The sequence below is a fragment of the Hibiscus syriacus genome, unplaced genomic scaffold (genome assembly GCF_006381635.1).
Source record: "Hibiscus syriacus cultivar Baekdansim isolate YM2019G1 unplaced genomic scaffold, ASM638163v2 tig00110458_pilon, whole genome shotgun sequence".
Taxonomy (NCBI): Eukaryota; Viridiplantae; Streptophyta; class Magnoliopsida; order Malvales; family Malvaceae; genus Hibiscus; species Hibiscus syriacus.
In genome coordinates this window covers 2,266,082-2,291,525 of record NW_024062745.1, presented here as the reverse complement: position 1 = coordinate 2,291,525, position 25,444 = coordinate 2,266,082, and the positions used below count along the sequence as shown (strand labels likewise).

The following is a 25,444-nucleotide window of genomic DNA, read 5'->3' as shown; positions in this document are numbered from 1 at the left end:
TCATTAGATTTTATTGAATTGTTAAATATTATTTCAAATTAAGGATCTTTGATTTTTTTTGATTAGTTTAGGTGATCACGAGATGATATCTATTGGAAAGACTCACAACTATTTGATAACAAACCTCTAAGGATAACAATCATGTATTATTTATCGAAGTCGTTTGATTCGTGCTAATCTTCGAATTTTAAATAATGAAAATTTAATAAATAACACTAATGTGAAAAAGGATTCTTATTTTTATTTAGTTTGTATTTTTTAATTATGGGTCATATTTGTTAAATGTATTGTATCTAGGGTGCTTAAAGATAGTAGTATATATTCTAAATAATCTCAATTATTTGAACACTCAAATACCCTGTAATCTGTGCTCGAACCTGAGATCTCTAAGAATAACAACTATTTTTTAACCACTAAAGTAGCTTGGTTTGTGCTTATATTTATAATTCATATAATCAAAATAATTGGATTATAAGGACCATTCTAACATTCAACGGTGGATGTAGTTGAGTGCATGTGTTTAGGAAGAATGATTGTATAATTTTCCTTGGAATTTCAAACAAAAGATGCAACCCAATAATGTTCTTTGACCCCAAAAAAAAAGATAAATCCAAAAGATACTACAACCATGTTTCCACAAATAACAGTATTTAAGGTGCTCGAATTTACGTTGTTTCAAGCACGTATTATGGTATGCTCAACCCTTGCATGGAAAAGCAATCAAAAAACAAAAGCAAACAATTCAATTATTGTGGAATTCATGTCGATAAACCTTTAACAAACTTCTAGCGTGCTCAGCAACATCCCTCCCCAAATAAATTAGTTGTGCGTTGCTAAAACCAGTGAAATGTGTTCTATTAGGTCAGGAACCCGATTGCTGCAATAAAATTTTGAAAACTGTTAGACAAGCTGGTTTGTATTTCGCGTTACGAAATACAGAACAATTATCCGATTATATGCATCAGTCTGGTGTGTCTGTGGCTGCACATGTAACGGCGCACGCATGTAATGAAAGGTTTGGATGTGTGAATGAGAGAGGAAATCGTACCTGTAACCCCACTCGTTGTCATACCATGAAACAATCTTCATGAACGAAGCACTCAGCCCTATTCCAGCTTTTGCGTCAAATATACTTGACCTGGTATAAGACGAACTCATTACGACCTTAAATGCCATCGTCGATTAAGTGGGAAAAAAACACATTTGATTCTATCATGTTCCGATAGCAAAATCTAAATGAAGCAAACATAGAAGCCTTGAAAATATTCAATCCTAGATAAACGAACTTAGCATTGGTTCCGGTATATAAGCAAGCATTATTTCTAGATTGTAATAGGCCTCTACGTCTCGTATTACATCACAACAAAAAGGATATGTGGGACGGATGTGAAGAATAGATAGAAAATGACAAAATACCTCGAATCACCAACAAAATCATTCGAGACAACATCCTCATCCGTGTATCCAAGAATGCCTTTAAGTGGACCCTCTGCAGCAAACCTTTAATAAACAGATAAAAGAATCTAGGTGAATGTGATAAATAATCAAGCAGTTAGCAGAAAACAAAAACCCAAAATGAAATAGAGATATGGACAAGGAGGATACTCCGGCAACAAGTTAGAAAACTCACTTTATGGCTGCTTTGACATCTTCATAAGAGGCACTCTTTTGAAGTCGGCAAGTTAGATCAACAACGGAAACATTGGATGTAGGGACACGGAATGCCATTCCAGTAAGCTTTCCATTGAGTTCTGGAAGAACTTTTCCCACAGCCTAAAAGGAAAATTATAATTGAAGTTTTGTTTCTCAAACACTGTTCTTGAATTATAAATCTGGTCATTTATATTGTCTCATACCTTTTGCAGCGCCAGTTGAACTAGGGATGATATTTTGCCCAGCTCCTCGGCCGCCTCGCCAATCCTTCATAGAAGTTCCATCGACAGTCTTTTGTGTTGCTGGATTTTATAAACTACCATGTTATCATAACAATGCAACATCATGTGTTATCTAATGAATGAGAGGCACATGATAACCGGATACCTGTAGTTGCATGGACAGTTGTCATTAAACCCTCAACAATACCAAATTCCTCATGAACTACCTGCAACATGTTACCACAAAAACAAAGGAAAATTGCCAAAAAGAAAAATATATACCATCCACCTTGAACTTAAAACAGGAAGAGGGAATTGTCTACCCTCAACAAAGGAATAATGTCAAATACAGGCATATGGAATTGTCAACCACCATGGATACAAAACATGCAAAAGCAGATCTTACAAAATAAACACAATTTCCCGTACTTTACCATGTGAATTGTGACCATTAACATTTAACAATGAAAAAATAAAGCTTAAAATCTGAGAAGGCAAGTAGACCTTCGCAAGAGGAGCAAGACAATTGGTAGTGCAACTAGCATTAGACACTATGTCCATGCTTGGCTTGTAGGTCTTCTCATTTACTCCCACCACAAACATAGGCGCATCAGCTGATGGCGCTGAAATTACAACTTTCTTGGCACCACCCTGCAGAACAGATTCACTAAAGTTCAATTTGGAACACTTAACAAAGTGCATGCACTCACAAATGTGCTTGTAATGTGTGTCTATTAAGGTGATCATGCAAAACAGGAAAAAACCAAGGACCTTAGAGAACGAACCTTCAAATGAGCCGAGGCCTTGGCTAATGTTGTAAAAACACCAGATGACTCAACAACAAACTCAGCCCCATAATCACCCCAAGGGATCTCTGCAGGGTCCCTAGTCGATATTGTTTAAATGTTAGCCCAAAGTTGAGATGGTTTAATAGCAAATCATTAATTTTTTAATGAAATCAAATTACATGATTCTATGTTGCAATTTGTAGAGAAGCTAATTCAAATTCCAATTATTCATTAAAATGTAGTTAGAATGATACCTTTTGCTCACAACTTTTATTTGCTTGCCATCAATTTCCAGAGTGGACTCATCCACAACTTTGATGGTTCCCTTAAAGCCTCCATGAGTAGAATCGTATTTAAACATGTAAGCCTGAATTTAAAAAAAATAATAGTAAATTCAACAATTTGTTATGACCAGAAGAATAATAAGGGCAGTTAACCTGGCATGTAACGAACAGAATAGACAAACAAAGAGAACCTTCGGCCAAAACAATAACCACCCATCCAACTCCCCAAGCTACAGAAGCAAAATAAGCATAATGGTAATTATGAGTATTGATAATTTACAGTAGACGTGAAGTTGCTTTCATTGTGACACCAGGAGAAATATCAGAACTCAAAAACAGAAGCCTAAACATTTCAAATGCCATGCAAAGCTTCAGAATGTGCAGAAGTTGAACTAATGTTGCCCCGACTCTTTTTCTTTAGATATTTGTGTCCAGCACATATTCAGACATTATATGAAGATACTAAAATTTTTTTTTACTCATTTTATTATTATTATTAGTATTATTATAATTATTATAATTATAATTATTATTATTATTATTAATATATATAATTTATTAATATTACAAACAGGCCCAGATTGTACCGGCCCAATTACAAGGACCCAAATGGCCCAAATCAGAAACCCTAAAACCCAATTAGGTTTTCTATCCACTGCCGCCGCTCAATTTCAGCCGTTGGATCTGATTTGATCCAACGTCCACAGTTTGCCAGAGGAAACCCTAGGGTATCAACACGTCCCAGCGCCGCCGTATTCCAAAGACCACGCGGCGTTGCTTCAGCCTCGCCGCCACTCCGGCCGCACACCTGTCATCCCAACGTGAGTCACCACTGGGAGTCCGGTGACTCACCGAACTCCACCCTTCGACCGTCCGAGACGAGCGTCGGTGATGGCTATAAAGCTATCACCCCATCTGCGAGCAAAAGGACAGAGAACAGAGAGAGACAGAAAATACACAGAGAGAAAGAAATACAGAGAAATAAATACTAAAAAAAAACTACCAACGATCTCAACAACAACGCAGCAAAGAAACAAAAGAAGAAAAGAAAAAAAAGAAGAGAAACTTACCGAGAAGCCCCGACCACCGATCTCACCAAAACCTTCGAAAAACCGAAGTATATTTCTTAGATTTGCTCCGATCGGAGCCGTTTAGAAGAAAAGTCATCGGAACCGTCATTAGGACGGTCCGATCTATGTTTAGTATAAAAAAAAAAATTCCGGCCACCGAATACGGTGGCCGGCGACGGTGTGGCGGCGGAAGAAGGCCGACTGCGCCGGCCGGCTGGCTTCTCTGTTTAGAGAGAAGCGAGAGAAAATTTCTCTCTCAGAGAAGAGGAGGGGAAGGAGAAATGAAGCTGGCCCTTCGGGCCAGCCGTTTTGGACCTTATAGGCCTTCCTGAACGACGTCGTTTCAGGAAGGACTATATGTGCAAATTTAAATTGTTAAATACGTCCGCAGTCATCAATACTTGTAAACTTTACATTTTAGTCACTAAATCAAGTTTATAATCTTTTAATTCAGATCTTTAATTTTAATTTCATTTATTTAGTCCTTTATATTAAAATAATATTTAGGATAAATACAGATTTAATCCCTTAATTTTAATAAATAATATTTTAATCTCTAGTTTATATTTTTTTATTTTAATCTTATATTCGAATTTTAAATAATTTTACTTTAGTCACTAATAAATAAAATAAAGAAATAGCATGTTTAATCCTATAATTTTGATTAATTTAGGTTTTTAATTTTACTTTTACTATAATTTAGTCATTTATTTTAAATGTTTTCATTTATTTTATTGCTTTTAAATATATCGTTCTAGTTGTTTTTTATTGTTTTAATTTTACTTGTTTATATTTTAAATATTTTTATTCATAAATATATATAATAAATAATAATTTATTTTAAATAAATTATTTAATATTTATTTTTCAATATCGAAGAAAAGGACAGTCTAATACAACTGGATGTCCTATTCTGGTATTTTAAAATTTAAAATTATAAAAAATATTATTAATTTATATATTTCAATATCAAAGAAAAGAGCTGTCTTAAGGTACCTAGTTCTTTTCCGATATTTTAAATATTTTTATAATTTTGAAATAATAGGATTATAAATTATATTTTGAATTTTTAATATTTTTAATAATAGAGACAATTCATAATTAAAAAGTACCAATTTTGGGCGTTGTAGGGGTGCTAATCCTTCCCTAAACGTAATCGACCACGAATCCCTTTTTATTATTAAAAAGAACGAATTTTTGGTTACAAACGCAGATCAGTTCATTTTTTTTATTGGTGTTTTCTTAAACTCTTTTAAAAAAAATATTTTAGGTATTCGACCTACCCTGACCTAAAGGCCGATGGCGACTCCCAAATTATTTTCAAAACCATTTATTCACATCAATTTCCCGCCAATATATTCGTGCCCGGACAAAAATCGGTTACGACAGCTTGGCGACTCCGCTGGGGATCGGTCAAACTTTAAAATCAATTATAAATTGTCTCTATTAATTAAAAATTAAAAATTCATATATTTAATTTTTAATTCTCTCTTTTCAAATTTTTATATTTACTTATTTTCATAATATTTATGTTTTATTTTATTTGCAAGTATTTTATTTCATTATTTATTTTTCTGTCAAAGGTTTGAACATTTTCTCCTCACACACAACACTTGCATTGCATAACATAAAGCTCTATAATTGAGTTGTCCCTTTTAAGTGGGAGTGAAAGCGACGTCTTCGTGAGATTTATTCTCCGTGTCAGACCTAGCAAGTAACTTTCGGGTTCATATGCTCTATGTCTTCGTGAGAATTTATTCTCCGTGTCAGGCATAGAGAAATGTATCCCCTCGAATTGAACTCGATCCACTTTAGTCTGTAATGGACTAGGGTTGAGGGTTAGCAACCCAAAGGGGCACTAACAAGGACAATTTGGGTACTTTTATTCTTAGATCTGAAACCCTGCATATAATAACCCTAGAAATTCTTCCGATCCGAAGTCATGCCAAAATTTTGTCCAAATAGGTGTACACACAGGAGAAATGAATTCTAACTTTCTTGTTTATTTATTTTCTTTACTGATTAAATTACATGTATTTAAATTATTTAAATTTAGAAAAGTTTTAAATAAAATATTTAGGTAAATGTATTATTAAATTTCTTTATTATGTAACTAATTCATTTCTTTTTGTGTGCTCTTTATTTTTCTGTTTGCATAGCATCATACAGGATAAAGGCATTGATCCTTGTGTTTGTCTCATTGGAAAGCCTTCATCCATGGATAAAAGTTCAATCAAGTAATTCTAAACTCGGTAAGACAGTGGGCTGAGGATTTACAAAGACAAGAAGACAGTCTGCAGGATGATTATGTATCTGACTTAGCCAGTTATGCTCCAGTTTCGCTAAAAATAGCAAGATTTGCGAAGTATTTGGGAAAGTTGGGATTCAAACAAAAATTGCAGTTTTATCAGACTTACGGAGATCCCATATTTTTTCTATGTCGAAGTTGATGATGAATTAATCAGAGCCCTAATTCAATTCTGGAATCCAGGGTACAATTGCTTCACTCTCAAAGAGGATTTGGTCCCTACTATTGAAGAGTACACAACTTTGCTACATATAGATGGGCTTTGGAGAATCGAATCTATTCAAAGTCAATTAAACTCAACCCTTTCGAGTTAAATTAGCAAAGATTGCCGGGGTACGAGAAGAATGGGTGGCATCCCGTACAAAACAAAAGGCGAAAGCGAAGGCATTGCTTGGACCAACATTAAAGAACTTATTCAAGTCATCCAGATGTTAAAGTACGATTCGATTTATTTGCTCTGGGTATGTATGGTATGGTCATCTTTCCAAAAGTATTGTGATATGTTGAAGCTGCAGTGGTAGATTTGTTTGAACAGCTACCGAAAAAGATTATCCTGTTCTGCAATCCTAGCCGAGACCTTCAGATCGTTAAATGCTTGTAGAAAGCTAGGAGGTGGACGATTCTCAGGGTGTACCCCAGTTGTTATATGTTGGATCCTAGTCATTTCTGGAGGACAGAAAAGGTTCATACCGACGCTTTAATACGGATTACTCACCATTAAAAATTTCTGGAGCAGAATGGCCGAAAGAAATTAAGAAGATATGTGATTAATGCCTTTCGAAATCTGCAAAGCAATGACATTGTTTGGCGAGCCCCGTGGCAAATACAAAGGGAATTCTTTTACAATGTGGAGATTACAATTGGATAATGTTGCTCGGATTATGGGGAGGAATTGGATGCCCACTTCTGGTCATAAGACAGTATGAAGGTCGTCAATTTGTACCTGTCACTGCTGGATTACAGTCATCTGAGTTCGCATTCCACATCAAATTATAAAAGAAATATCATGGAAGCCGTTACAGCTTGGAAAACAACTTTTTGTATCCGAGCTAAAGCACAAAAGAAATGCTAACTCCTGATTATGAAGAATGAGATCTGCCAGGAAAAATGAAAATTCCTCTACCAGATCAAAAGAGGATATCTCTATGGAAGATCGCATTAAGGTGGTTCCATCAGAGATTGAAATCCTGAGAGCTGAGTTTAAAGCAAAGAGAAGGCTGGTCGAAAGAATTAGAGCAATGAGACAAGATAAGCTATGTTAGGTGTTGACATTGACTTTCATTCATCATAATGTGCAATGTTGAGAAAGATAAAGAAAAGTTGATGATGAATTCAGAGCATTACAGAAAAAACCAGGAGTTATATAATCTCGGAAAGCATCAGGATCAAGCCAGCAACAACAAATACCAGAGAATTGAACATCGAGAAAAGACGAGTTGAAGATCTGAAAGGAAAGAATAGCCTTCTACTCAAAAGCCTTGAAAAAGCAAAAAATGGAAGATTTTGAGGTTGACAGAAGAGCGAATTATAAAAGCAAGGCTGAACACCGCGAGATCATGAATGAAATGCAAAAAGAAAGGGATCGAGCCAAAGATTTAGAAGAGATGAGATGATGTCGTTGATAAATTTGAAGGTGAAAAATATCATGTTCAAGGGATTTGAATCTGAATGAACCAGCTGATTGCTGAACTTGAAGTCAGAGGCCAAAGATGGAAGAATACAATATTGAAAAAGAAAATGGAGCTAGAAAGAAAAAATTTCAACACCAACTTGAGGTAGAGCAGGAAGTGACTAGCATTGGAGGCAAAGATGCAGAAACAAGGATGTCAAATCCAGAAGCTTAATCAAAGAACGCAAGAAGCACGAACAAAACTTGAAGAAGATCTGGATCAATCTAGAAATAAAAATGCAGAGTTTAATGCTTACATTTTGCAACTTGAAGAGTCATTATTTCAAGAAAAGGTTCGTCTAAGACCTAATGATCTCAAGAAAGTAATGAGGAAAATGCTTCACTGCGAAGACGCATTAGAGATCTTGAAAAAATTCTGCACAATTGTCAAGTCAGAATCACTGAGTTAGAGCAAACTCTTGAAGGAACGAATGAACAATGGCAAAAGTCAACTGATTTCTATGTTGAAAGAATGAAGAAAGAATATGGTGTTCGGCCATGGTACAAATGAGCGAAGTTGCTAGATATGTTGGGGCTAGCTGTTGAAGCCAAAATAATTGAGCATCACGTTGATCCAGTTTCTAAGTGCGGAAAGAAGTGTCATGGTTAATGAAAGAAATTATAGAGCTTAATAGGAAAGCTATGCCTTATCTGTAGTTATGAATTATATAAAGAAACTTTTGTATGCCGATGAAAGTTGTCTATGACAGTTAACTTTTTGGGATCAATGCCTTTTTTGCATACACATTCATCATTCATTTCATAATTTTCTTTATAAATAATTTTTATTATTTTATTTATTAAGATAAATTCATTAATTAAAATTTGGAAAAAATAATATTAAAAGATTTTTCAATCGCAGTTATTCTGGCCAAAAGAGAAATACAACATCACTACGGTTAAGGATGGCAAACGGGCGGGTCGGGTGCGGATACCCCCTCCCCCATCCCCATACCCACCTAATATTTTTCAATCCACCACCCGCCCACCACCCATGATGGTTACAAATTTTCAAATCCACACCCGCCCACGCGGGTACATTTTCAAATCCATCCCCACACCCACTACCCACTAGCGACATACCCATCTAGACCCACCTGACAGCAAACTAATGGGATGTTAGAGCTAGTTCCCAGACAGTTCGTGATGGGGTAGCAGCGCATGCTTCAATTTGTCAGAGGAGTGGCTCTACGAATGTTATGGAGACAGATTGTAGGGAGCATGTAGTCGCAGAGCTGGATTGTTGTGTTGCTTTCGATGTTAATGCTCATAGTGCGCATAATATGCGTTTTGAGGGCTAAAGAACATGGAAACTGCTGCTTTTGATGTTAATGCTTATAGTACGGCTAATTTTGTTTTGATGGCAGCATGGGCTAAAGAACATGGAAAGTGACGTGGTTAGTGGAATTATGGGTTTAATCAAAGAGCCGAATATTTCCCTAATTAAAGACTAATTAAAGACTAATATCCTTATATTTGGTTAAATTATATGTTATTTATTTATAAATATAAAATTTATAAATTAGTCTCTAAAATTACACCTAAATTTATAATGGTTCAAAATTTAATAGATTTTAGCTGGGCGGGCGAATGCGGGGCAAGTAATGTCTCAAACCCATTACCCGCCCACCACCCACGACGGGTACTACTTTATAAATCCACACCCGCCTACTACCCGCTAAAATTATACCCATCCCCGCTCCAATTGGAGCGGATGCGGTGCGGAATCCACGAAACTGTACCCGTTTGCCATCCCTAACTACGGTACTAGACAAGCTACTAAGAGAATTATGGAGGATAAAATACAACGTATTGAGGAACAGCATAATAAAGAACAAGCAGAAATGAGAATGAAGCTGGAGAAAATTGAAGCCAATATTGCAAATTCTCAAGACAGTATGCAGAAATAAGGACATGTTTAAAAGACAGGCTATCATTGGAAAAATGCCTGAAAATCATGTATCTTTCGACCAAGAACCTATGTATCCTCTAGGTTTTCCGCCAGAACCAATTTATCATTCTGGTACTACCCCTATACAAATCAATGCTCGTACATCAGCATTTCAAGAAGCCAAACCACATGAAAATCAACAAGTGGATCCTGCATCTTCAAGCAAAAATCCGCTTATATCAGATGTGAAAATAGGGGATCTTAATACTGAGCATTTAATTCCAGATTTGAATGAGCTGAATGAGAAACAAAAAGTAAATGAAGAATTGACCAGACAGATCAAGAGCTTAGAAGAACGAATGAAATCCGTGGAAATAACTGAATCATTCTATGGGTTTGATGCTAGTGAGTTGAGTTTGGTTCCAGACTTAATCCTTCCCATCAGTTCAAAGCTCCTGAATTTGATAATATGATGGTACTACATGCCCTTCATCCCACATTACTATGTTTTGTCGAAGAATGGCAGGATATTGAAGGATGAGAATTGTTATTCACTGTTTTCAGGATAGTTTGACAGGACCGGCTTTAAAGTGGTATACTCAATTGACCAAAGCCAACATTAGATACTGGAAAGATCTGGCTAAAGCATTCTTAGAGCAGTACCGCCACGTAACAGACATGGTTCCTGATAGATGGACTCTCCAAAATTTGGAGAAAAAGAATAATGAAACATTCAGACAGTATGCCCAGAGATGGCGTGACAGCAGCCCAAGTTCAAACCACCTTTGTTAGAAAAGAGTCACAGTAATGTTTGTCCATACATTGAAGGCTCCTTATTTAAATCATCTAATGGGGAATGCAACCAGAATTTTACAGATTTGGTCATTTCTGGAGAACTCATTGAAAATGTCTTGAAAAGTGGCAAATTGAATCAAATGAGGGGTCTAGTTCCAAGACCAATGTACCGGAAAAGAGAATGAAGTTAACAATGCAAACTTACAACAGGATTCATCGAAAAGTGTATAATAACCCAGCCAAGGGTTAAGAAAGAGGAAAAAACACTAATCGAGCAGATTCCAGAGGATCTCGAAAGGAAAATGAAAGGTTGTCTTTTACACCTTTACCAGTACCATATGCTGAGATCTATGATTCACTGTTAAAAGCAGATGTCATACGGCCCTATCCTTTGGTTCCCATGCAACCACCATTCCCTCCTTGGTATGATACAAAGGCACACTGTGTTTACCATGAAGGAATTACGGGTCATTCTATTGAAAACTGTTTGGCATTCAAAAGGGTCCAAAATTTGATCAACACTGGAAAGTTGGAATTCAATACACCATCTGCATCAAATCATCCATTGCCAAATCATGGAGATAAAAACGTGAATGCAATTCAGGAAGAGAACAGAAAGAAAGCAAAAACTGACATTTCTGAAATTAAATCTCCTTTTGTTTGGGTATTCCAACAACTCTCTTTAGCTGGTATAATTCCACAACAATTCAGGCCAAAGCAGAATGAAGGCAAGAATTATTGTGAATATCATCAAGAAAAGGGCATAAATTCAACTATGTCCTGAGTTTTAGGGATTTGGTGCAAAAATTGATGAACAACAGAGAATAGAATTCTTTGAAGAACCAGGGAAAAAAAGAAGATGATGTTTGCTCATCAGAGGATTCTAAACCTAATCAAAGAATAAATGATCCTGTGATCATAATGTGAAATCATCTACGGCGATTCCTGCACCAATAAAGCCGAAAGTAGTTATCACCACTCCTCTACCATTTCCATACAAAGATACCCGCAGGGTACCTTGGAATTATACTACCAATGTTTCAATGGTAGGAGGATCTGTTTCTCTAGAAAAAAACAGAAGAGAAAATACAGAGTTTGGATACACATCGACGTCTGAAGCAGTGAGCGAAGTCGGTTCTTCTACGAGAAGTGGGAGATGTTACTCTCCCGAAACATCCAATGCTTCAGAACAAGTGAAAGCAAAAAGAAAAGCCATGACAATACCTCAGAAGGTATTTGAGGATGAATACCTTCCAGCATTTAATGAGCCTGTGACAGAAAAACAAGCTCAAGAATTTTTGAAATTCTTGAAACATAGTGAGTATAGTTGAACACTACACAAACAACAAGCGAGAATTTCTATTCTTGATCTATTGATGAATTCAGAAGCACATAGAAATGCTTTGATGAAATTCTCAATCAAACATTCATCCCTGAAGATATCCCTCAATAAACTTGAATTGTGGGACATATAGCCGCTGACAATTACATAACATTCAGATGATGAAATACCGGAAGGCGGAATGGGGTCAGTAAAAGCTTTGAACATCACGACACATTGTCATGGTCATGTGTTGCCAGGAGTTGATTGAATGGATCCCTCTCAACTTGATGCCTCTAGTCACACTTCAAAGAATGCCTGTGGATCAATCACACATGAAGAGTTATCAGAATGTAGTGCGAGCATTTGATGGTACTCAAAAAGAGGTGCTTGGAAAATGGAACCGTTGTTAATTGGCCCAGTCGTGTACAATATTGACTTTGGTGATGGACATCCACCCTACATATAATTGTCTATTAGGAGGCCATGGATTCATTCAGCAGGAGCCGTTCCTTCTTCATTACATCAGAAATTGAAATTTGTTGTTGAGGGACAACTAATATGCGTAGGAACTGAAGAAGAAATCATTGCGTCGGTAACAAGTGATGTTCCATATATCGACACCAATGATGATGCTCTTGAATGCTCTTTCCGAGCTCTTGAATTTGTAAATGCAACCTTTATTGCAGAAGGAAGCAAAATTCCATATCCCAGATTGTCTGATTGCACCAAGATGACGGTACGACAAACTTTAGGCATCGGAGCTAAAGCTGGGAAAGGGTTAGGAAAGAATCTTCAAGGGATTTCAGTTCCTGTAAGTATAAAGATGAAGAAAGATCGTTTTGGGTTTGGGTTTAAGCCCATTTTCAGCAAAGAACAAGAGATGAAAAGAAGATGTGAAGACAGAAAGGCAAGGTTGAAAGGGAAAGAAATCCTTTGGGAACACATGTTTTTCCCACAGTTGAAGACCACATTCATATCAGGGGGAACAATTAATGTAGAACAGCAGCTTGTTGAAGCCTTTAAAGAGGAAAAGTTGACGAAAGATCAAAACATAGTTGAAGAAGCTATGAATGGATTATTTATCACATGATCATGAATGACAACAAGACTGGCAAGTAATTGGATAGGATTCGCCCATGTTTTCCTGGAGAAACACTCAACAATTGGACCACTGAAGATCTTCCTATATTTTTAATATTAACGCAGAGTAATATTCAGAACTAATCTTTATGTTACTCAAAAGTATGAAAACTTTTTTGTTATCTTGTAAAGAAATTATGTTAAATATAAGAAATTTCTTTAAAATTTTCAGATGGCAATCATTCTTTACATTTCTTACATTTATACATTTATTTATTTCATAAATTTACTATATTCTTTCGAAAATATGTCCGACTTAAATTTGCAGGTGTCACCATGTTAATAGCATGTTTATTCCTAAATTTAATCAAGAGATAAATTTAGAGCAACCTATATGTCTGGAAGAAATCAATGAGTGTGAGGATGAACTGGAATGTGATGTTCCTACTGAACTATTAAGATTGGTAGAAAAGAAGACAAACAATTCTACCCCACAAAGAAGAGATTGAGACTGTGAATCTGGGAACAGATGAAGAAATGAAAGAGGTGAAAATTGGTACTACTCTGACAATCCAGATAAAACAAGAATTGATAAATCTCCTTCAAGAGTTCAAAGATATCTTTGCCTGGTCTTATCAAGATATGCATGGTTTAAGCAGATATAGTGATACACAAGCTTCCAATCAATCCAGAATATAAACCGGTCCAACAAAAGCTCAGACGAATGAGGCCAGAAATGTTGTTGCAGATCAAAGAGGAAGTGATGAAACAGATCATGCAGGTTTCCTACAGGCATCTAAATACCCAGAATGGGTAGCCACATTGTTCCCGTACCAAATAAAAATGGAAAAGTTCGAATGTGTAGATTACAGATCTCAATAAATCTAGTCCGAAAGATAGCTTTCCATTACCTCACATATACACTTGGTAGACAATACTGCAGGGCACGCATGGTTTTCATTTATGGATGGATTTTTCAGGATATAATCAGATAAAAATGAATCCTGAAGACATGGAAAAACAACATTTGTAACCATGTGGGGCACATTCTGTTATAAAGTGATGCCATTGGATTGAAAAATGCAGGGGCAACGTATCAAAGAGCCATGGTAACTTTGTTTCATGACATGATGCACAAAAGATTGAAGTATATGTAGATGACATGATTGCCAAATCCCGAACTGAAGAAGAAATTTCAAATCTGAGAAAGCTTTTCCAGAGATTGAGGAAATATCATTAAAGCTCAACCCCGTAAAATGCACTTTCGGGGTAATTCTGGAAAACTTTTGGGATTTGTGGTCAGCAAAAAGGAATCGAGATTGATCCAGATAAAGTAAAAGCAATTCAAGATCTTCCACCACCCAATACAAAAAAAGAAGTTCGAGGCTTTTTGGGAAGATTAAATTATATACTCGGTTCATTTCTCAATTAACTGACAAATGATCCAGTGTTCAAATTACTTCGAAAGAACAATCCTGAAGTCTGGAATGAAGAATGTCAAGAAACTTTGGATATTATTAAGAAATATTTATCCAATGCCCCAATTTTAGTATCACCAATACCTGATAGACCATTAATTCTCTACTTGACGGTCTTCGAAAATTCGATGGGATGTGTACTAGGACAGCATGATGAATCTGGAAGAAAAGAAAAAGCTATTTATTATCTGAGTAAGAAATTTACTGATTGTGAAATTTGATATCCACCAATACAAAAATTATGTTGTGCTTTGGTGTGGGCTACTCGAAGACTCAGACAATATATGTTATACCAAACTACTTGGTTGATATCCAAACTTGATCCTTTGAAATTCTTAATGGAATCACCAGCTTTGACAGGCAGAATGGCTAGATGGCAGATGTTATTATCTGAGTTTGATATTGTATATGTCAACCAAAAAGCGATAAAAGGAAGTGTCATAGCTGATTTTCTGGCCAGTCGTGTATCAAATGATTATCAGCCTTTGAGTTTCAATTTTCCCGATGAAGATTTGTTGTGCATATCCATGAATGAAGAAGTCAGAACAAATGATACATCTGCATCTTGGAAGCTTTACTTTGACGGAGCATCCAATGCTTTGGGACGAGGAATCGGGCGTGTTAATTCTCCAGAATATTTATTATCCCTTTACAAGTAGATTGGAGTTCTTTTGCACCAATAACATGGCAGAATATGAAGCTTGTGTCATGGGATTGAAAGCAGCTATAGAAAGAAAAATCAAATGTCTCAAAATATATGGAGATTCATCTTTAGTGGTGTATCAATTGCGAGGAGATTGGGAAACAAAAGATCCCAAATTGTTGGAATATCGAAATTTTACCCTTGATTTAGTGAAAGAATTTGAGAGAGTTACCTTCAATTATCTCCCTCGAGAAGAAAATCAATGGCAGATGCTTTGGCTACATTAGCTGCTATGTTTCAAGCAACTAAGAAAGTTGATATGATGCCAATCAAAATGCAAGTATATGAAATTCCTGCACATTGTTATAGTGTGGAAGAAGAGGTAGATGGTAAACCATGGTATCATGATATTCTGCAATATATCAAATCAAAGTTATCCACCCAATGCATCGGAAATTGATAAAAGAACCTTGAGAAGAATGGCTGCTGGATATTTTCTTGATGGAGAGATTATGTATAGAAGAGCAATGATCAAATGCTATTGAGATGTTTAAATACCAGCGAAGCTCGAAACGTCATTAAAGAAGTACACAGTGGAGTATGTGGAACACATGCAAATGGTCTTTCCGTGGCCAGAAAAATAATGAGATATGGATATTATTGGGCTACCATGCACACAGATTGCATTGATTATGCAAGGAAATGTCATAAATGCCAGATATATGCAGACAAGATTCATGTACCCCCATCTCATTTACATGTAATGACAGCACCCTGGCCATTTTCTATGTGGGGAATAGTCATTGGTGCAATCACACCAAAAGCATCGAATGGACATTGTTTCATTATTGTGGCAATTGATTATTTTACCAAATGGGTTGAAGCTGCTTCATATGCCAATATTAAGAGGTCTACAGTCTGTAAATTCATAAAGAAAGAGATAGTTTGCCGATATGGTCTACCAGAAAGGATCATTACAGATAATGCTCTGAACTTGAACACAAAATGATGACCGAACTTTGTGCACAGTTTAAATCAAACATGCAAACTCAGTGGCGTATCGTCCAAAGATGAATGGGGCAGTTGAAGCAGCAAACAAGACATCAAGAGAATCATTACAAAGACTACTGAAACTTACAAAGATTGGCACGAGAAGTTACCTTTTGCTTATATGCATACCGAACTACTGTTCGAACATCTACTGGGGCAACACCGTTTTCTCTAGTCTACGGAATGGAAGCAGTCTTACCAATTGAAGTTGAGATTCCATCGCTTCGAATATTAAGAGAAACAAAATTGGATGAATCTGAATGGATCCAAGCTAGAGTTGATCAATTGAACCTTGTTGAGGAGAAAAGATTGAAAGCTATTTGCCATGGACAGATGTATCAAACGATGAAGTCTCATGACAAAAAAGTACATCCAAGAGAATTCCAAGAGGGTGATCTAGTACTAAAAAAATTTTGCCTATACATAAAGATTTCCGTGGAAATGGATGCCTAATTGGAAGGGTCATACGTTGTGAAAAAGGCATTTTCCGGATGAGCGTTGATCTTGGCAGAAATGGATGGAAAAATTCTGAGAAATCCAATAAACTCGGATTCTGTCAAGAAATATTATGCTTGAAGAAAAAAAAGAGAAGAAAGAAAAAAGAAAGAAAATAAAAGAAAAAAGAAAGAAAAAAAAAGGGTCAAGGTGAAAACCCTCAAAGAGCATCTTGTTACCAAAGGAAGGATTTGAGTTGAAAACCTGAATGGGCGGCTCAAATGCATGTTGATATTAGGCATCTGGCAATTGAACCCTCTTAAGATTTTGACGGTTTGGGAGAAACTTCACATCTACAAGCATTTCGACAACGTTTGAAATTTTCCAGACAAAAGCTTACATCATTTCTCTAAATTGTGTCAACTTGATTAATTTAGAAATACTTATGCTAATAATTTGTTGAGACATTTGAATTTTTATCAATCTTATGTTTGTCATAACTTTGAATACAATTCTATATATTTCAAGTTCAATTTATTTGAGATTCAATTTATTTTTGGAAATTCAATTTATTCTTCTATGAATTAACATAATTTTGAAATGAGTTAAAGATTTCTGAATATCACTTTATGTTAATACTTTTAAACATACATACAAAGTAAGCAAATCATCGCCATCTTAAAGCCATGAACAATAAGGTTGTTATGCTGGATATAACCGACAACAAGGTCGAATTCGACAAATCTACTCATCAATTGCTCCAACCGATCATCATTCAGTTCTTGCACATCTGTTTTTAAAGATATATTAAGACAGTAGAAGGCGACCTTTGCAGCATTGATTCCAGCAAAAAGAAACAAGACATTGATATCACTGGGAAACATGTCTCTATACAGATTATTGTGCATGGTTTTTAGAGAAACCTAGAAGCATTTCCACCTCATTAGGTTCAAGTGGATCAACTTTATCCCTTCCAACCCATACTAGATTCCATTTTCAGCACTCATCAAGAATATACTTCTGGACATTCAAATGTAATTCATCGTCATAAGCTTCAAGAGCTTTACAGATCCTTTCTGTCAATTTGGAACTTCTTGTACATATTTATAAACAGTTCAACTTTGTTCTTGGATCCCAGGAAGGCCATCATTTCTTTGTCAATGGAAAAGCATCAGCACATGGAGGAAGCAGAACAAGAGAAAATCTGTTCTCAATTTGCAGAATTATGAATATAGCTCTTTTCAGTGTAGTAGCATGAAAATGCTTCGAATCTACAAATTCTGGCTCTACATCTAATAAGTACTGTGATATTCCAGTCCAAACATTAACTGGAGCAAGTGCCATGTGCTCATAGTAGAAATAAGAAGACTCAATAGCATCTTCTGGAAGTGTTCTTTGAGTTATCTGATCTGGTTTGGTAAAACCAGTTATTGAATTTGGAAAGATGAATGTTCCCAATAGCATCTTCTGGAAGTGTTCTTTGAGTTATCTGATCTGGTTTGGTAAAACCAGTTATTGAATTTGGAAAGATGAATGTGCCCAATAGCATCTTCTGGAAGTGTTCTTTGAGTTATCTGATCTGGTTTGGTAAAACCAGTTATTGAATTGGAAAGATGAATTTGCTCATAGCATCTTCTGGAAGTGTTCTTTGAGTTATCTGATCTGATTCGGTAGGAACCCCAGAACCGATCATTGGAATTGAAAGATGAACTGCATGATCATCTTCATTAAGAAGCTTCTTTTCAAGCTTCCTCTGTTTCTTCCTTTTCCACAAATCATAGCCCAAGTTTTGCATTTTCTTGTAATGGGGATCATCGCATAATGGCTTCCCATCTTTTACCGGAAGAAATGTGTCAGTAACCTTAGCCATTTGAGCAGTACATATAAAATTTGTCAATTCTGCAATTGATGAATCTAGACCACATTTCTCCAGGGCTATTGAAGCTTCAACCTTTGAGAATTCCATTTTTGTCAAGTATAACAGTTTATTCTCCTCATCAGAATTAGAATTCAAGATTTCTCGATATTAAAAGAACTATCGATATCTGTGAAATCATCTGAAAAGGTCACTTCATAATCAGATGAGTTGTTATCAGAATCAACATGTTGCATGAATGCAAGCTTTTCAAGAGCCTATACTATTGAGTTTTATTCTCAAGAGGTTTTGTGACATTATATCTACATCTACATTTGTCAAAGATGATAGATTATCTGTTTTGAAGAAGAAAGATTTATTGGGTTTCTACAACTGAAGAAATATTCAGTTCACCAATCTGAAATCAAATAACTTAACATTCATGCATCATATTTAGGTGTTTGTAAAAATAGGTGCATTTTCATTCATTTTCATCCATGTTGAATTTTTAACAGGAATTTCAAAGATATTAGCAAAGATTTAAATCCATTATTCAATGTATCAACAGTGTCAGTTCGAGTTCATAATGAGAAGAACTCATCTGAAGAAGGAAGAAGAAGTTCATAATGAGAAGAATTTGTTCAATCTTTTGCTCAAATCCATCACTTGATGGATTAGCTTTTCCAGTTCGAGTTCATAATGAGAAGAACTCATCTGAAGAAGGAAGAAGAAGTTCATAATGAGAAGAATTTGTTCAACCTTTTGCTCAAATCCATCATTTGATGGATCAGCTTTTCCAGTTCGAGTTCATAATGAGAAGAACTCATCTGAAGAAGGAAGAAGAAGTTCATAATGAGAAGAATTTGTTCAACCTTTTGCTCAAATCCATCATTTGATGGATCAGCTTTTCCAGTTCGAGTTCATAATGAGAAGAACTCATCTGAAGAAAGAAGAAGAAGTTCATAATGAGAATAATTTGTTCAATCTTTTGCTCAAATCCATCACTTGATGGATTAGCTTTTCCAGTTAGAGTTCATAATAAGAAGAACTCATCTGAAAAAGGAAGAAGAAGTTCATAATAAGAAGAACTTGTTCAATTTTTGTTTGAATTCATCATTTGATGGATTAGCTCTTCCAGAAAGAGTTCATAATGAGAAGAATTCATCTGAAGAAGAGAAAGTTTATAATAAGAAGAGCTTATTCAACCTTTTGAATGACTCTATCACAGAAGGAAAGAGGTCAACATCATCCCCAGCGGAAAGTTCATAATGAGAAGAACTCATCTGAAGAAAGAGAAGAATTTATTCAACATTGCTATCAAGTGAAGCCAAATGGATAAATTTTTTTTTTATCTTTTCGTCTTTGCCCTATTCTTGTTAACACAAGAATGAGCAAAGAGGGGCAGCTGAAGATACTAAAAAAAATTTTTACTCATTTTATTATTATTATTAGTATTATTATAATTATTATTATTATAATTATTATTATTATTATTAATATATATTATTTATTAATATTACAAACAGGCCCAGATTGTACCGACCCAATTACAAAGGACCCAAATGACCCAAATCAGAAACCCTAAAACCCAATTAGGGTTTTCTATCCAGCTGCCGCCGCTCAATTTCAGCCGTTGGATCTGATTTGATCCAACGGTCCACAGTTTGCCAGAGGAAACACTAGGGTATCAACACATCCCAGCGCCGCCGTAGATTCCAGAAGACCACGCGGCGTTGCTTCAGCCTCGCCGCCACTCCGGCCGCATACCTGTCATCCCAACGGTGAGTCACCACTGGGAGTCCGGTGACTCACCGAACTCCACCCTTCGGATCGGTCCGAGACGAGCGCCGGTGATGGCTATAAAGCTATCACCCCATCTGCGAGCAAAAGGACAGAGAACAGAGAGAGACAGAAAATACACAGAGAGAAGAGAAATACAGAGAAACAAAAATACTAAAAAAAAAAGACTACCAACGATCTCAACAACAACGCAGCAAAGAAACAGAAAAGAAAGAAAAGAAAAAGAAAGAAGAGAAACTTACCGAGGAAGCCCCGACCACCGGATCTCACCAAAACCTTCGAAAAACCGAATGTATATTTCTTAGATTTGCTCTGATCGGGAGCGTTTAGAAGAAAAAGTCATCGGAACCGTCATTAGGACGCTCCGATCTATGTTTTAGTATAAAAAAAAATTTCCGGCCACCGAATACGGTGGGCGGCGGCGGAAGAAGGCCGACTGACGGCTGCCGGCCGACTGGCTTCTCTCTGTTTAGAGAGAAACGAGAGAAAAAATTTCTCTCTCAGAGAAGAGAGAGAGAGGGGAAGGAGAAATGAAGGCTGGCCCTTCGGGCCAGCCGTTTTGGACCTTATATAGGCCTTCCTGAACGACGTCGTTTCAGGAAGGACTATATGTGCAAATTTAAATTGTTAAATACCGTCCGCAGTCATCAATACTTGTAAACTTTACATTTTAGTCACTAAATCAAGTTTATAATCTTTTTAATTCAGATCTTTAATTTTAATTTCATTTATTTTAGTCCTTTATATTAAAATAATATATTTAGGATAAATAACAGATTTAATCCCTTAATTTTAATAAATAATATTTTAATCTCTAGTTTATATTTTTAATTTATTTTAATCTTATATTCGAATTTTAAATAATTTTACTTTAGTCACTAAATAAATAAAATAAAGAAATAGCATGTTTAATCCCTATAATTTTGATTAATTATGAATTAGGTTTTTAATTTTACTTTTACTATAATTTAGTCATTTATTTTAAATGTTTTCATTTATTTTATTGCTTTTAAATATATCGTTCTAGTTGTATTTTTATTGTTTTAATTTTACTTGTTTATATTTTTAAATCTTTTTATTCATAAATATATATATAATAAATAATAAATTATTTTTAAATAAATTATTTTAATATTTATTTTTCAATATCGAAGAAAATGACAGTCTTAATACAACTGGATGTCTTATTCTGGTATTTTAAAATTTAAAAATTATAAAAAATATTATTTAATTTAAATTAATATTTATCAATATCAAAGAAAAGAGCTGTCTTAAGGCACCTAGAAGTTCTTTTCCGATATTTTTAAATATTTTTTATAATTTTGAAATAATAGGATTATAAATTAAATATATTTTGAATTTTTAATATTTTTAATAATAGAGACAATTCATAATTAAAAAGTACCAATTTTGGGCGTTGTAGGGGTGCTAATCCTTCCCTAAACGTAATCGACCACGAATTCCTTTTTATTATTAAAAAGAACGAATTTTTGGTTACAAACGCAGATCAGTTCATTTTTTTTTATTGGTGTTTTCTTAAAACTCTTTTTAAAAAAAATAATTTTTAGGTATTCGACCTACCTGTCCCAAAAGGCCGATGGCGACTCTCAAATTATTTTCAAAACCATTTATTCACATCAATTTTCCCGCCAAATAAATATTTCGTGCCCGGACAAAAACCGGTTACGACAGGGATGTTATCATCCAATGACACCAAAAATACGTGGTAAAACTTTGAAAAATAAACATTCCATGTCAAACACATACCCGTATCTGATTCACTAAAATCTAAGAAATATAGGGTAGAGCAATAACAAAAGTCAATCTACCAATTAAATTTCCAAATTATGCAGCTCAAACAACCAAAAAATTACAAAATGGAAGCTAGTTTTTAAAGAAAGCGATAAATATTACAAATAGCTAACCTTTAGTGAAAGGGTTATAACACAAAATTAGTAACATTTAGCTCTCTCGCTAGTTAAAATCTAGGTGTCCATCTTAAGCTGGAAAAAGTCGTGGAAATTTGGCTTTTATTGACCTTTTCTGGTCAGACTTGTCGTTTATGTACACACAACACCTGTGAAGGTGTTATTGGTCTGTACTAGTTCCAGTGGAAAAAAAAACAGTGCGATACTGACTTTCTTGATTCATGAAAGAAATGTAAATGAAACTATAGATTGAACCAACAAGTGCAACTAGACAAGCTTACCATGTACTTAGCATCAATAAATGGATCATTGACAGCTACCACATCGATATCATCCCTTGCAATTGCTACTCGTAATACCAACCTTCCAATCCGACCAAATCCTGTGAAGGTTCATTATGAAAAATGAGTGATTGAAAGCATAAAACTTAATAATATTATAAAATGTAAAGCATCTAAATAGTGTTAACATCAAAGGGGTTTCAATTTGCGCATATGTTACTCATGAAACTTTCCAATCATATATACTACAATAGCATATATGAACTGCAGCTCTTTGAACATTTGTTTTTCAAATATACCCAAATCCCCATCCTCGCTTCCATAATAAACTAAGCCTAAACTAATTCTTTGTATTTGCAATAACAAGTGCATCAACTTAAATGCGCAAGCTAATTGAAGGTAAAATCATTTTCTTTGAAGATTAATGAAACAACCTGATTAAAATAGATATATTACCAAATAAAATAAAATAAAATAAAAAGCAAAAGTGTAATCGAAAGAAGGGAACATACCATTGATTCCAATCTTTGTATTGCCGCTATTCCGTGATCCTAGACAAATTAGAAATAAGTCAAAAGCAGAGGATCAGAACATACAGGTTTGAACAAAAAATAACTAAGCTTCTTTTCTTTTCTTTTCTTTTCACCCTTCACTAGCATATAGAACACTTACTTGGAACTGTGGGAGGAATTTCAGTAGCAACGGCTTTGATGGGTTGGATACTCCTCGAATTGCATTTCCTAAACAGACGAATATTTTCTTAAAACATGTCAGTAAAAGGCCAAAATTTTGCACAATGAAGAAAACATTAAAAAGCTAATGTAGAATAAATTAACTGTAGTGACCTAGTTGAAACTGCAACACCAAAACTAGAATTGCGATTCCCACCAAATCCAATGCTTGAAACCTGCACAAGCATGATCATTCAAATTACTGCCAATAATTTATTCAACACGATCTCGTTCAGAATTAAAATTAATTAAAACCAAACAATGTTTTATTGTTTTCTCATCAAACAAACAAACTAAGTGTGACTAAAAAGAATCAATATCTGCACCTCTTAACTAAATAAAAAACATGGATGACAAAAATCAATTCTTAAAACTCGTTCGACTTAAGTTTAGCTCAGTCTTTCTTTTGTTTCATTGTTTTCTCATCAATCAAACAAAGTAAGCGTGACTAAAAAATCAATATCTGCACCTCTTAACTAGATAAAAACATGGATGACAAAGATAAATCAATTCTTAAAAGTCGTTCAGCTTGAGTTTAGCTCAGTTTTTCTTTTGTTTCCTTTAAAACATTAAAAAAAGGTAGTCGGGGGAAAGTGAAGGACCTTGAGGCGATCAGAGGCTGAGAGAAAGACGTCAGAGAGGGCGGAGGCTTCGACGAGAGGGGCGGCGGCGGTAGTAGATCTGATGAGAGAGGAGAAAGCCATTGTTCCTCGGATATTAAAACAGAAACCTGAGAGAAAGCTTTCTGGTATTGGCAGCAACAAGTGATGAATAAATAATATGAAGAGTGGTAAAAGAAATCGAAAGTGTTGTTCGTTTTTTTGGTATAAAACAGAGGAAACAACCGTCCAACAAATGAAGAGAAAGGGAAGAGAGCGGAGATTCTTAAGAAAGGCAATTTTTCAAATACCAAATGTGTCTCGGCCCTGATCTCTGTGAGCCCGAGATTTGAGCTTTTGTTTCTTTCAATGATTCGGAATGCAAAGAGAAGAGGTGGTTGTTTGGTAACTAGCCACCTAACCATCCTTGTTTGTTGGCTGTCTCCTTGGAACTTGGATACCTATGTCTGTTGAAAATTTGAGCGAACCTTTTTTCTTATTTAAAAAGTGTATTTTTAAAAAAATAAAGAAGAATTAATTGTTAATTTTAAATGAAAAACAAACCTCATTTACTTTTAAAAAAATATTTAAAATTTCTTTCTGTTATTAAAGTACACTTTATAAAATTAGTTTCTAAAAATATTTGTGGGTGAAATATACATATGGTCCTTTGATTACAGGGTATTGTTTTATCAAGTCTCTCTGTTTTTAAAAGTTACAAAATGGTCCTCACAGAGTGTTGCTTTGTTGGGTCCCCTTACTATTAAAAGTTACAAAATTGTCATCCAACTATTCATTATGTTCCAAACTCGTCCTTTTTACTAAAAATGATTGTCGTCTGAGTTGAACGTTAACATAATGATTGAGATATGGTAGTCGTTTGAGATTATGGGATCATATTGTATCATATCACAGTCAATATATTAACGTTCAACTCATACTGCCGTCAAATTTTGATAGAAAATGATGAGTTTGGAACATAATGAATAGTCAGATGACCATTTTGTAACTTTTAATAGTTGAGAGACTCAACAAATCAATATTCTATAGTCGGAGGATCATTTTGTAACTTTTAATAATAAAGAGACTTGGTGAAACAATACCCGATAGTTGGATAACTATTTGTATACTTTACCCAATATTATTTTAACATCATTTTTCAAAAATAATGAATCATAACTTGATCGTCTAAAGGAAGAAAGACGACGGAACAAAAATTGCATGAACAAAAATAGAGAAATAATATTAAATTCATGAATTTGATAGTGGTGGGTTCTCTCCTATTGTTGCCGACGACGGGTTTTCAACGTAATGGGAGAAGAGTATTTGAAGGGGAAGGAATCAAGGATTAATGGTTTGAGTACTAAGATTAGGGAATTGAACGACGACAACGATGTCGGTGAATGGATAGACGAAAATAGTAAATATTCAATGTTTTAGGTAGATTTAGATATTATTTGATTAATATTTTTTAAATTCATTTAATATTAGAACGAGTGAAGTATACAAATAGTCCTTTAATTTTTAGGACAGGCTATTAGGGGATCGTCCTGAGCGATTG

General features: G+C 35.0%; 1 protein-coding gene across 1 annotated transcript; it reads right to left on the bottom strand.

Moving 5' to 3' along the window:
* Positions 1–761: 761 nt before the first annotated feature.
* Positions 762–24,012, bottom strand: LOC120126621 (glyceraldehyde-3-phosphate dehydrogenase GAPCP1, chloroplastic-like). The gene is made up of 14 exons (XM_039144771.1): positions 23,887–24,012; positions 23,390–23,460; positions 23,226–23,293; positions 23,066–23,104; positions 22,554–22,654; positions 2,917–3,029; positions 2,660–2,759; positions 2,379–2,525; positions 2,041–2,101; positions 1,860–1,955; positions 1,631–1,775; positions 1,417–1,500; positions 1,049–1,138; positions 762–877 (listed from the first exon to the last, which is right to left on the bottom strand). Exons 1-14 carry the CDS (start codon positions 23,986–23,988, stop codon positions 820–822), a joined length of 1,275 nt encoding a protein of 424 aa, XP_039000702.1. The 5' UTR covers positions 23,989–24,012; the 3' UTR covers positions 762–819.
* Between the last annotated feature and the right edge of the window lie 1,432 nt (positions 24,013–25,444).